This window comes from Triticum aestivum, chromosome 2B, assembly GCF_018294505.1.
Source record: "Triticum aestivum cultivar Chinese Spring chromosome 2B, IWGSC CS RefSeq v2.1, whole genome shotgun sequence".
Taxonomy (NCBI): domain Eukaryota; kingdom Viridiplantae; phylum Streptophyta; class Magnoliopsida; order Poales; family Poaceae; genus Triticum; species Triticum aestivum.
Genome location: NC_057798.1, coordinates 28,613,507 through 28,628,112, shown reverse-complemented (window position 1 = coordinate 28,628,112; position 14,606 = coordinate 28,613,507). Strand labels below are relative to the sequence as shown.

Genomic DNA, 14,606 nt, shown 5'->3' with positions numbered 1-14,606 from the left:
ACACCAATCAATATATAATAGAAATGTGTAATCACATTTACAAAGTAACCAACAACTACATATTAATATCTAAATAATTCATACTGATGATCTCCAACTCAAACATAGTACTATAGTAGCATTTAGCAAGGTAAGCAACATCAAGTAGTAGCAGCAAGTGACATCAATATCAATCAAGTAGTAGCAGAGGTGGCGCCCTAGTCCTCCTCTCGGCTGCTCCTTGTCTGAACTCTGGAACAGAGGGAGGCAACCAAAGGTAGGCCTCATCGATTTGAATGGATTGGAGCGAGATTGGAGTTGGACGGACCAGTCCTACTAGGCGGCGACATCCCTTCCCCCAACCATCAACAGAGAGGGCACGGGATGATGGGAGTAGGAGTGGCGGCGTGGGCTGGTGGCCTGGTGTTGTCGCATGGAGCGGCAGAGGGAGAGGTGGCATCACCGCACCTCCTGGCAAGGATGCTGGCAGAGAGGAGCTGTGGCGCCTGATAGTGTTTGTCTATGGACACAATCAAGAGAAATGCTCCCAATTCGACAAAAACCCTACAAAAATGCCCCCCCTTTTTTATCCTTTTCGATTCTAGCCCCACCTTGTTCGTACGAAATTGACGGGTATGCCTGAATACAACATTGAACCAGCCGGTTTTCTGTGAACTGTCCAGTTCATGATTTTCGGAACACCATCCGGTTCAACCAATTTTTCCGGTTCGATTGCTCAAATGGTCTGATGTGCCTTAAAAACCAACGGGATCATTGGTTCCGATTTTTTTTGATCCGACCGCCGGTCCGGTCCGTTTTTGAACTATGCCTCAAACCCTCTCCCCCCCTAGACATCCGGCTCGACAGCTTGATCAGTGCTCAGTCAAAAAAAATGTGACCCAGTCGGGCTTCCCAAACGGGTCGCGGAAGTCCGGGCTAACCAACACTCCTCAAACCCAGCCCAAATCTTGTCATTTTTATAAATTTTCACAATAATGACATTTTTATAAATTTATGATTTCCTTTGTTTCCATAAGAAATATGTTTTCTTCATGGCATTTATAAACAAATAACGAGGCCTTTGGGCCAATCGGGGTTTGGCCTCCCCCTCCCCCGCGAGCGATCAAGAGGGCGCGAAATGTTTGTTGGGAGCTGCTTCCCTAGCTGCCGCGAAGCCTTTGCACATGCAGCAGATCATGGGCTCCAAAATATAATTGTTGCATCAGACAAACACGCAACACGTTGTGAAAGATATAGAAGGAAAGGAGCAGAGGACGTCATGGAATCATTATTAAAGAGATTCATGCCAGGGTAGCCAATTTCAGTTGCAAGTTTTTTTTCAAAGGCCGGGCCGCCAATAAGGACTCCCACTTGTGGCTTATGCAACCTCACGACCCGAATGCAACCGCATGGGCCGACTCTAATACTCGTACGATTTTTTGCGGTATGCTTATTGTTTGGATTGTGAGGATATCATACAATTTCTTTCTTTTGTGGTATTTTAATTTGATTATTTGGATCGTGCCATATTTTAATCTTTACATGGCGTTATTTATATGCTACTACCACCAAACTCCCAAGGATTGATTAATTCCAGTTGTGACGCCCACCCAATTTCCCTTTTCCGACTTTTTTTCTGAGACAAAAAATCCTTTTCCGACTGATCCAAGAAGTCGGGGTGAGGGTGGCGGCCGATATCTGGCTCGCGGAGGGAATCCCGGCCCAACCCCAACCCCAACCCGAACCCCGATCCGCGCGGTTCACAGCCATCACAAGCCTCCACCGTCCGATCCGCCGCAGCCGCGACCGACCAAAGCCAGAGCAAACCCTAACCCTAGGCGGCGACTCCGCGCGGAGGCAGTCGACGCAGCCGCGGCCGCCTCCTCCGGCCAAGGGGGCGACGGACGGCGGCCTCTTCCTCCCCAGTAAGCCCTCTGCCTCCCCTCCCCCGCGCCCCTCACTTCCCCGTGGCCCGTGCGTGCCGCGCGCCGCTGCTCTGATGAGCTGCTGGCGCTGCTGACCAAAATCGATCTTGTTTCAATTAGGAAAAAAATACGCGTGTTTGGGCCGAGTGCTTGTGGCATGTCCTGTGATTGTTAGTCCTACTTGTCATGCTCGCCCGGCCATTCTGTAACCAGAGTGTTAACTGAATGAGGACGGCATTGCTGATTGTATACTAGTGAACATCGGAATGGGGATGACATTGCTGAATGAGGGTGCCATTGCTGATTAAATATGAATGTATCCTTTAAGGTGGTACATTTACTTGCTAAAATGATGAACAATGTAGTTTCTGGATATGAAAATCACATTGGTTTTACTTTTACTTCTATCCAGCCATGCCAATCCTCTTGCTTACATACAATTTTCTATGCCCACCGGTTATAAAACTCACTTTAGTACAAGGCTGAAATGCTTGTTGTTAGTCATGCACGCGGGGCTTGGTGGTTGGCGTGTTTGATTTTTTTACTTGGCAAAATGGACCTTTTGCCTGTAGCAATTATCTAATGCTGCTTTGTATTAATATTTTAACTGTTTGCTTCGTTCTTGTTTATTACCATTTGCCCCGACCATTTTTATTGTATATGCGGTGCTTGTAGCTGCTGATAAGTCTGAAACTAACTGAAATATGTGGATTTTAAGTGATCTAGAAGGATGATGACACAAACCCTGCAAGGGATCCAGCAGCAGTATGCACCAAGTGGCTTTACTGTCCAGAAACCTCGCACACAGACTGCAGCGCAAGTTCTTCAGCTGGATAATATGGATTCAGATACTTCTCCAGTCCGTCTCGTGATCAAACATAAAATGTAAGTGCTGAAACCACCAATATCCACAGCAATGCATGCATATTCTAATACCAATGGTTACATTGTAGGTCCTTTTTTCTAGCTATGTTGATGAATCTGTCATTGTTCATATTCTTATAGTATGCATTGTTGTGTACTTATTGAGAATGATTGCAATGCCTTGGTCTTTTTTCTACATATAAAATACAATTTTCAGTCACTGGAGAAACTTTATAAAACTTGGGCAACGTGAATTGTCAGTTGTGTCTTATATTGTACTAGTGGACTTCAGCCATAGACGTCCATGCAAAATATGTTGACATACTATGTATGACAATATCGTCTCTGTACTTTGTTGTTTGATTGAAACCCATGCATAGTAGATAATTCGGGGTGTTAGAGAGGTGAAAAAAAAATGAAGTGGTTCTGTCTTTATATATAATTTATCATTGAAATTTCCTGTTTTCACACTACATCTTGATATCTTTATCTATCCAGTGCAAACTACCTGCAAAGAAGGGGGGACTTCTACAACTTGGACACACGTTATCTTGTGGCAGTTTCAAAAAGTATTGATGAGCAGCTTTATAAGGATGCTGAATCAAAGGTTTGTGTTGTGTCGTGTTGCAAATATAATTCTTTCCTCTGTTTCGCTGTAATTGTCCCTGACCTCACTCGGTGCTTTGTTTGGTGTTATCCTGCTTTCTTGTTACTTCATCTTTAGATGCTATCTTTAATCATGCTCTGCCGAACTTGAACTGTTTGTCAATGTTTAAGCTATTCTTGTAATTTGTTATGTTTAACGTTCATGGTACTGTTACTGTTAGCTGATGTGATGTACTCATGGAATTCGGTCATTTAAATCATATTATTATAATTCTGAATGAGTTGCTAACACCTACTTTTTTCCCTCAGATCCAATACATGGATTTTGAAACTTTAGAAGTTAGGGTAAATGCTCTTCTCAGTTGTGGATCATTTGGCAACAGTATATATGCTTGGGCTTCTTCAGCAGCTTTACCGACATCATACCCAGGACAGCTTGGGATAGAAGTACCAGATTCAAGTATACAGCATGTGTTTTATCCTCAGGGTGAGTTAAGATGATCAGTTTCGAACTTTCAATCTTGACCTCACAATAGAACTTCAGAATTTTAACTTTAGGTTTATTTTGGCAGGATTTGCACCAACTAATCATCATGAAGTTGCTGCTGACTTTGCTCATTCTTCAGCTGATAACATTAAACGGACTCCTGAAAGCTTAGCAAACACCACTGCTGCACCATGTATGTCATCACTACCAAAATACAGTTCCTGTCTTGCTGGAGATTTCAGTGGTGGAGCGCCTACTGGCCATACAGAAGACCATTTCCCAGGTCAGTTATTTACTTACCTTGACTTGAGTTATGTATGAAATTGAGCTTAAGCTATTTTGCATCTTAAACATTATGATCAAATTGTATCAGGTGATGCTCATCAAGTTGATAGCCCACAACCATCGACATCTGGTAGTTCCAGTTCTGTGTCTGGAATGTGTGACAGAATCGCAAATTTTACAAATAACAACAGATATTCCACTGGCCAAGTATCATCATCTCTACAGTACAGAGAATGCAAGGAAATGTTATATACTTGGAGTCACCCAATAGAGCAATCAGATCAGTCAAATATCACAGCTGGAGGCCATGACTTGTACTCTGGTAATTGTGTCACTGTAAGAGAGGTAGTGGGGAGAGCTGAGCAGACATCAAATAGCACTGTATCAAAGCCAAATTCACCTGCTTCAGATGAATCTTCTGGCAAGCATCATCCGGCAAAACGATTAAAGGTTAATTACCCCTTTCCTGTCCATGCCGATGAAACAGAGTTTCCAAAGGAACAACAGCCTGCTGCCAATGGGCCTCATGCATCTTCTGGAACAGTAAAGTCTGAAACCACAGTATTATCTATGAAGTCGCCATCTGGCTGTTCCTTGCAGGACAGCAATGCTAGCAATACCATGGAGAATTTTAGGTTGCAAGAGACTGCTGTGCAAGCTGAAGAAGGGTTGTGTTATGAAAATGGTGACATCGAGATGAAGGACTCTAAGCTTAGCTCAGTGGATCAAACATCACTAGTAGCCAGCCTAACCACAAGGAAGAAAAGAGGGGGCTCAATACTTTATCCTTTAACTGCTGAGGAGCTTAGAGATCACATGAGAAGTCTGGGCCAGCATATTTTTCCGGTGAGTTCAGAGCCTGTTGGATCTCATCGCTTTTCTATTACTGTAATATCAGTATATCACTTGATCCTTAGTTGTGCTAGAATATCTACAGATTATGCTACTTAGTAATATGCAAAATTACGTAGTTATGTAATTTCACTAGAGTGAGGCTCAAGAATAGTTTTTGTTTTATCATGTTAACTGGATTGCCTGTATAGTACATAATATTTAGTTATTTTGAGCTATAGGTCATATTCGTTGTCTCAATTGTTTTTCTTTCTTTCAGAACAAGGCGATTACAGAAGAGGACCAGTCGGGCTTGCCTGACCAAAATACATGCAACTTATGTGGGATGGAGCGGCTTCTTTTTGAACCTCCTCCACGATTCTGTGCTCTGTGTTTTAAAGTAATAAATTCGACGGGATCCTATTATGTTCCTGTGGAAAATGGAAGTGATAAGAATTCAATATGTGCCAAATGTCACCACCATGTTAGTAATGCAAAAGCTAAATATCAAAGGAGATCCAATTATGCAGAAACAGATGCCGAGTCTGAATGGGTAATGTGCTTTTCTTATATCTCTCTACTTATTCTTAATCATAATACAAATTCCTCATCTTTTGTTCAACTTGTGCCATTTCAGTGGGTTGCGTGTGATAAGTGCAAAGCGTGGCAGCATCAAATATGTGCCCTTTTTAACCCTAAGGTTATGGAGGAGGGGGTGGAGTATACATGTGCGAAATGTTTATTGAAGGAGAAGGATAGTGGAGATATAAATTTGCTCGAGTCATCTGCTGTTCTTGGAGCATTAGAGTTACCAAGAACTAAACTGAGCGATCATATCGAGCAGAGACTTTCAGTGCGGCTTGAGCACGAGCGGCTGCAGAGGGCAAGGGCTTCAGGAAAAAGTGTTGAAGAGGTATTTGTGCTATATTTGTGATTATCCTGTGGACTTCTACCACATATTAAATAACTCCCATATTATCAGCAATTCTTGACCATACAACTAACCATAGACCTATCACATTCCTGTTTTAATACTTTATTATTATTTTCCAGGAGCTACTTGCTCTTCTTGATCCATGTCGTTCGAACTTACACATTAGCTCTTTCATTGTAAATTTGCAATCTTCCTCTGCCGACTTAGTAATTCATTATCTGTATATATAATTGGGTAATATTTGTTGCATTTCAAGATCTTCTTTTCTAAACTATGCCAAGTTGTGTTGTTAAATTTATGGATTCAAGTAGAGATAATTTGATTCATGTCATATAATAATGAAATGAGTTCTGATTGCTGATGTTTACTCAGTCAGTCTGTGTTGATCTTAATATTATTTGCCTGTCTCTAGGAATTGTTTTGCAGTCTGATGTTAACTATGGTGTAAACTTATTGCAATTATATTTTTGCACTCCAATATTTTAGGTACCTGAAGTTGAAGGTCTTACTGTTAGAGTGGTTTCTTCTGCTGCAAGAGTACTTCAAGTCCTACCACGTTTTCGGGATTTTTTTAAACAAGGAAACTACCCTGGTGAATTTCCATACAAATCGAAGGTGACTGGGTGATACCTTATTTGACAAATTCTTTCGTCATTATCCAAGTTAACAATAATTTCAGCTATTTATAGTACATAATGAGGGCTAACTTTTGGTGCCTTTTGTTGTGTACAGGCCATTCTCTTGTTTCAAAAGAATGAAGGCGTGGATGTTTGTCTATTTGCCATGTATGTACAAGAGTATGGTTCTGCTAGCCCCTCACCAAATCAAAGGCACGTTTATCTTGCATATATCGATTCTGTCAAGTACTTCAGGCCTGAAATCAAATCTGCAAGTGGGGAAGCTCTCCGTACCTTTGTTTACCATGAAATTTTGGTACGAGAAATGCAAATACTCAATTAATCTTTACTTTCTTAATTTCATGTTGAGCTCAAATTCTTCCTATATGTTTTTTCTTTAGATTGGCTATTTGGATTACTGCAAGAAACAAGGATTTGTAAGCTGCTCCATATGGGCTTGCCCATCTACAAAGCGTGATGATTATGTTTTGTATTGTCATCCCACGGCACAAAAAATGCCGAGGTCTGACAAGCTTCGGAGCTGGTCAGTATTTATAACACGATAATTACGATTTAATCCTGATTATTTGTTTATGGTACTTCATTGGGCTTTCTCATGAATCTTCTTAGGTACCAGAACTTGATCAAGAAGGCTGTTAAGGAGGGTGTAGTTGTGGAGCGTAATACGCTGTACGATTTTTTTCTTCAGCCTACCAGTGAATGCAAGGCCATTATTTCTGCAGCATGCTTGCCATATTGTGAGAATGATTTCTGGCCTGGGGAAGCAGAGAAACTCCTCGTCGAGAAGAAAGACGACAACACCTCACAGAAGAACAACATACAAGCAGGAAGGGCCCTACGGGTTGCCAAACGTGATGACAGGAAAGGCAACCCTGAGGATATCTTGTTAGTGCACAAAGTTAGTTTACTTTAATCTTGTTCAATCCCCCTTTCAGTATAACGTCAGCACTGACACCATATTTTTCATTGTTGGTAGCTTGGAGAAAAGATGAGAACAATGAAAGAAGACTTTATTATGCTTTGTCTGCAGCAGTTTTGCAAGCATTGCCACCAACCTATTTTATCTGGTAAAAGTTGGATGTGTACTTGCTGCAAAAACTTCCATCTTTGTGACCAGTAAGTATTTCATTCGATCACTATTATTTTATCTTATACTTACATAATCCGCTGTCCTAGTTATGACCACAAAAAGCTTGGTAAAGCAGCAGCAGTGAGAACGCCTTTTCTTATGAAAAATCCAACTGCACACACGTATTATCATCTAGCACCTAGGCCCTTGTAACTATTAGCCTCCAGTTTCTTTTTGAATTGGTCATCTGTCATTCAAATTGCAAAATGGACTTAACATGACCCCTGTTTTTTAACTTCCCGGTTTTTGTTCCTTGATAATTACCCATTCCATTGATATAGCACCCATTACTGATGATGTTTTTGCCTGTTCTTCCTTGTAGATGCCATGCAGAGGAGCTAAGTGCCCCACAAAAGGACAGGCATCCAGCTGCAACAAAACAAAAGCATGCCTTTCAAAGAGTACTATTATAAACTCTGCTATACTTTTAAGTTCACTCCATCAGTCAAATAAAGCGAGCAAAATATGCACGCTGCTATTATTAGGTAAATGTATGACGAAATTTGTACTTACCACTGTAACTAATTGTTCTACAGATAGAGGAAGAACCTCTTCCAGAGACTGATGATGGAGATCCAACAATGGAAAGCAAGTATTTTGACAGCAGAACAGATTTCTTGAAGCATTGTCAAGACAATCAGTACCAGTTTGATACACTTCGACGGGCAAAGCACTCAACAATGATGATTCTTTATAATCTACATGATTCAGCTTGCTCTGCCTGTCACCGGGCCATGGATCAACGCTTTGCGTGGCGGTGCCTGGTTTGCACTGGCTGCAAATTTTGTGATTCATGCTATAAACAAGATGGCGAAAATTTGCACATACATAAACTCAAACAGACGGACAATCAGCAACAACTGCCAAACTACACTCTGCAGGTATCCGTTTTAAGTCTCGGTTTTGTGTTGGACAGTTCTGTGCTGGACTTATTTTGCAGTGTTGTGGAAAAGTAGTTACAGAATTAGGAATTTTTTTATTTCAACAAACAGTAAAATATTCAAATTCTTGTTGGACAAGCGGGATTATCACAATCCACCGCAATGCCAAAGGGATGTTAAATTTGTAACTGGATATTCTAATTCTCTTTTGTTTTGTTCTCTTACCTAATTTATGGACAATTTCTGTGATTAGTTTTTGTTGTATTGTTTGGAATATGATCCTTTTTTTTTTGGTACCGTTCTGTGAACGTGAGGATTTTCCTTATTTTGTGTTCTTGTGTGATGATTGTGTAGTTCTAAAATAAATTTCTTTAATTGTCTTTTGTTAGAATGATATTCCCCCCTGCTGTTCCATACTAATGAGCTTCATGTTTTCAAAGCAGGATTACCTTGAGAGCTTGGTGCATGCATCAAAATGCTTCCATGATCCGCATAATTGCAGTTTCAAACTGTGTGTTACAATGAAGAAGTTGTTCTACCATGGTGTACGATGTGGTATCCGCAACCAAGGAGGTTGCAGGAATTGTGTCTTCATGTGGAGACTTCTGCTCACTCACTCAAAACAGTGTGATCACGAGGACTGCTCAGTTCCCAGATGCAGGTAAATTCATGCTTCATCTGCATCATACAGCTGTGGTCTCCAAATGCATGGTTTCATCACTCGTTATATTATCCCTTTTCTTGTGGTTTCTGATGATTTTCTGTAATTCCGTTTTCAGAGATCTAAAGGTATTCATGGGCAAGGCCAAAATGCTTCCTGCTAGACCCTGTGCCGTGGAATGCTAGCGGATCAGAAATTAACCCCCTAGGTTTTCTCGAGCAGAAGATTTGTTGATGAAAATGCAATAAATTGTTGTTGTCCGTCGCGCGTTAACCGGATTGCAAGTTGCGAAATAAATAAAACGGCGACCTGGTGGCGGCGGCAGCAGCAGCAGCAGAGTTATTTGTTTCGCCGGTTTTCCTGAAACTTGTGGGAAGAAGGTGGAGGCTTACATAGACAGACAGCCTGACAAATGTAGTGGTGTAGGTACAATACCTGTATATGTTTCCTGCAGGCCGTAGATGATGGATCGACAGGATATAGGATTTTTGTTTCTTATTTATTCTATTCCCCCCCTTTTGACCCCATTGAATTGAGCAAGGCCACAGTTTTGCTCAGTGGCAAAATCCAGGTTCAGTTAATGTGTATATTAACTATCCTGTTACCATCTTTGATGCTCCTGAGACTCTGCCTGCTGCTGTAAAATTCTGAAGACGACGTCAGGCGCTTGTGACAAGGTTATTTGTTTTTTTACTCTGAGCTGGTTTCAAAGAAGATTTTAGAAACTCCAATTGTAATAACATCTGCATAGAATATATTTTCTGTAGAAGAAAATTAGCAAGGTAACAAATAACTGAATGAGCTTCAGGGATTAATTGATTGCAAGAATTTGGAAGATGTAAAATGCAAGACACTGGAAATCTAAACCAGTTATTGTATTAACAGGGACCAAAAGAAAGTAGAAAGTTGAAAACCTTTAATTAAGTAGTAATTCAGGTTTTCGAATCACCCCCTAAACTAAGACCCTGCTTCCGCCAAAACCGAAAAAACAAAAACTAACAAACCCACCTCGCCCTTGAAACTCACTCAATCTTTGGCTCAACATGTTGACATTAAGAGAAGAAAATATGAAACCGATGAATCGATGCAAACACAAAAAACACAATGCTGCAGCATAGGATGCGCAAACAGTTGAAGGGACTAACAAATAAGATGAAGCATCAAATGTTAGTTCGGAACTTAATTTGAAAGCCATATTCCGACCCGGACGCTTTTGGGATGCTTCTAATAACCAACAAATGGCAAGTGCTCTTCCTTGTTTAGATCCTATTAAGGCCTTAGCAGCACACAAATGAGTAGTCGGCCCTTGTCATAGAGGGCCCAGGAACAGAGTTCTATTCTAGTATCTGGTTTCATGACACAAACAAAAATTGATTCGGTAGTGTCATTTCTTCTGCTGTGGCCTTATCATATGATCCTAGCCGCCTAGCACAAGAAACCGTGGTTAATTAGCGTTTAACAGCAAAAAAAAAGAAATTAATAGACTAAATAGAAGTTTTGTAAAGTGGAAAATCTATGCCAAATCTCAAACAGTTTCAAAAAATCATGCGAAATTTTCAGAACACAGTTTCATAAGTTTCTGTTTGACCATTTGTCTCGAGCCTTATGCGTACACACCCCTGGCTAATCACTAAAAAGAAGGGACTCTTTCCTGGCAATAACAGCCTCAGTGACCTCCTTCTTTTCAGCAAGGTGAGACCTTCTCACCCTCAGATGACTAGAGAAGAAGCTTGGTGCAGAAACGAGTGGGTTTTCAAGATGAAACAGAGTAAGGGGAAAGGACAAAGCAAAGCAAGATATCCACACTTCACAACCTTGTGCTTCAAACATATCTTGTGCTCACCTCTCAGTCTATATGATACACTTTGGTTCGATAGTGGTTTTTCTAGGGGTCCGGGTTTCTACCGGGTACGCGGATGCCACGTGATGCAGCGATGAGATTCGTGCAACATGTATAGGCATGTTGTCTATACCGAAGCGCATGGATTCGCTCGAGTGCAGCTCCGGCGACGTTGTGCCAAGCCTATTCGTTTTCTATTTTTCTTTATTTCTTCTTCCTTTTCCCTTTTTTTCGCTTGCTTAAATTCGTGAACTTTTTTCAGATCCATGTACTCCTTTTCAAATGAATGATTTTTTTATTTTGCTAACTTGTTTAAAATTCATGAATTGATTTGTCAAATACATGAACCTTTTTTTTCAAATCGATGAACTATTCTAAAATATATGTAAAAGTTCATCAGATTCTTGAACATTTTTCAATTTCGCGAACTTTCTTCAAATTAGCGAACTTATTTGTCAAATTGATGAACTTTTTTCAAACTCGTGAACTTTCTCATATTTATGAAGTTTTTTAGTTTCATTTTTTTTCACATTTGTGCTGCTTTTTGTGTTAAATTTGTGATTTTTTAAATTGATGATTTATTTTAAATTTCACAAAAATTATTTTCAAATGCCTAAACTTTTTTCCAAATCAATGAACTTTTACAATTTCCCCAAAAAAAATCAAATTCGTGAACTTAGTTGTCACTTGATGAAGTTTTTTTAAATTCACGAACTTTATTTTATCAAATTCGTCATTTTTTTTCAAATCGATGAAGTTTTTCAATTCTTAGAACTTTTCTCAAATACTTAGTGTTTTTATCAATTTGTGAACTTTATTTTGAATTCATGATCTTTTTTTAATTTCACGAACTAATTTGTCAAATCCGTATTTTTTTTTCAATTCGATGAAATTTTTATAAACTTGTGAACTTTTCTATAGTCCATGAAAATTTCGAATTTTAAAAACCGGCAACTGGTTCCTCAATTAACAAAACAGCAGCAAAACAGAAAAATGACATAATATAGCAAGCAAACGAAAACTGCCGATCACAAGCGGTCAAAGTGAAGTGAAGGAGCAAGATACTTGGGCCGCGGCTATTAAGGCGGGCATGTGCCCCAACTTAGCTTCCCGACGCACAAGGCTGCAAGGAGGAAAAAAGTTCGCGAATTTGAAGAAAGTTTGTGGTTGTAAAAAAAGTTCATTGATTTGACACAAAAGTTCATGAATTTGAAGAAAATTCGTGTAATGGATAAAATTTCATCGATTTGAAAGAGAGTTCAAGAATTTGACAAAAACGTTCGCGTAATTAAAATTGTTCATCGAGTTGATTTTTTTTACGATTTTTTTAGGAGTTCACAAATTAAATACATTTTTCACAGGAGTCCACCCGACTGGGTAGGCTCATTGTCGCGCACAGGAAGAGGGAAAAATTAAATAACGATTTTAAGTACCTGTTTAAACTATGATTTTAAATATATTTTTCCTTCAAACCTGACGTGGATGCCAACCATGTGCATGCCCGCCTACTGGCAAAAGTTGAAGTCACTTCATGCATGTCAAAAATAGACCATGTTCAACATATGGTGTTCTGATAGGCTAGAAGGATCTGTATGAGAGCGTGTTTTTTGGCAACGTCAAATGACCCCAATTTTTTCTTGCATGAGCTTACATGACCAATTCAATTCACCATGCCAAGTTGTTCGTGTTTTCGAGAATTCTTGCATTGTCTGGAGTTTTCTTGGTGAAAAATGTCCGATAATGGCCGGACATGACGCAACTTGCATACAATGCAGGAAATCATTCAAACCTGGTATGACTGCATACCATGGGCATGCCCACATACGGACAAAAGTTTGGGTCATTTCGAGAAAGTCCAAAACTAGACCATGTTCAATGGAGGGTGTTCAGGTAGGCCTGAAGGCTCTGTCTAAGAGCATGTTGTTTCTCAACATCCTTGAAATGACCTATATTTTTATGCCTTTATATGACCAATTCAAGGCACCATGCCACATGCCAAGTTGTTTTAGTTTTCGACAATTTTTACATTTTCTAGAGTTTTCTCGGTTAAGAAAGGCCGATAAATTGCCGGACGTGACGCAACTTGCGTACAACAGACATGGATGTCTACCATGGGCATGCCCACCTGGTTGCAAAAGTTGAGGACATCTTCACTTTTTAGGTTTGCTAACCAAAATTTTAAAAAGAACGAATGGTAAAAACTGAATTTTCGGTTTCTATCACCCTAATACTTGATGGCATCGCTCAGGTCGGGCGTTAGTTGGGCCGGCCCAAGCGTCTGCGGATTAGAATAAAGTTTATCGATGTTGAAAAAAGTGTTCACTGATTTTCAAAAAACATCCCATAGTGGATGGCCGCATGTTGTTTGCTGATGTAGATAGGCTGCATCTCAAGAGAAATCATATAGTGGAGGCTTCTATTTAGATATAGTAGATAAGTGTCTTGAATTAGAAGGATCATTAGTTAGCTGATGGTAATTACCCCTCTAATCAAATATTGTAATTAGCTAGGGAAATTTCAGTCTCAAATTTACTCAAACCAATGCCCCGAATTAGGAGAATCATCAATTAGCCTGTGGTAATTATATTCTAATAAAAAACTTGTCACTAGGGGCATTTCAGTCCAAATTATACTCAAACCACCGTCAAAAAGGGATATGGGAGTAACACATATCATAATTCACATGGTGACTTAGGAGGTGAGAACCACCATATTCAGCAGTGCAAATTTGAAACTTCCCCCCATAACCACCGTATCTCAAATGGATAGATTACATAAGAGGTGGGATACATTTTATATTCTGGATGTAGAACTTCATCTTCTGCCACCATCCTAATCACCGTGGAGCTCACCGGAGATCCAGCGATCGTGACGGCGGGCTCGAGAGAGTATCGGCAACTGGATCTTGTTCATCCCACCCCATGAGAAAACTCCAGATTTCCTCCCCCAAGATGTAACCCAGCGTCTTTGGCACCTGATCTGCCATGATGCCTGAAGCGGAGACAAGAGCATCGCCGGGTGGTATGTAGTACATGTCTCCATTTAAACCAAAAGCCAGTTCACCAGCGACCAGATCAGCATCCCATAGCGGAGTACCTTCGGCAAATGCATCCCAGCGGAGCCTACAAGACAGTAAATACATGTAAGAAAGAATTAATGCAAGGAGCGACAAGCTATTTTCGGTAATCATGGTCGATGCTCGCTCCTCATCCATGGCGACCGGCCACGGTAGGCAGCACCGCCGCTGCAAAGCCATGGGTCACACTGCAAGGCCATGGGAACCACCAGGCGTTTCCATGGTGACCCATGGTGACCCTCTCTTCACTAGCTGCAGGAAGGCCTCGCGCCTCCGTCGTCCGATGTCCGGCCGGCCTCCGGTGGTTGCCTCACACGAGGTTAATGTTTAGATCCGACCACTCATCGATGAGTAGTAACAATCCATAGAGGAGAGATATTTTGTGGGGTACAAAACAGAGAGCGGAGGAGATAACCGTTTGCATGGTGGAGATGGACGTACGTCCTGTGGTGAGCCATGAGGTCGCCGCT

At 40.7% G+C, this 14,606-nt stretch overlaps 1 protein-coding gene across 1 annotated transcript; it reads left to right on the top strand.

Annotated features, from left to right (window-relative positions):
• Positions 1-1,864: 1,864 nt before the first annotated feature.
• LOC123043259 (probable histone acetyltransferase HAC-like 3) lies at positions 1,865-9,916 on the top strand (the record flags this gene model as incomplete). The annotated part of the gene is given in 17 exon segments (XM_044465668.1): positions 1,865-1,904; positions 2,623-2,789; positions 3,267-3,375; positions 3,684-3,861; positions 3,947-4,144; positions 4,235-4,992; positions 5,258-5,530; positions 5,615-5,890; positions 6,398-6,526; positions 6,644-6,844; positions 6,930-7,072; positions 7,159-7,447; positions 7,526-7,665; positions 8,001-8,079; positions 8,215-8,559; positions 9,003-9,220; positions 9,339-9,916. Coding segments are annotated over 16 exon segments (3,558 nt in total). The 3' UTR covers positions 9,406-9,916.
• Positions 9,917-14,606: the final 4,690 nt, after the last annotated feature.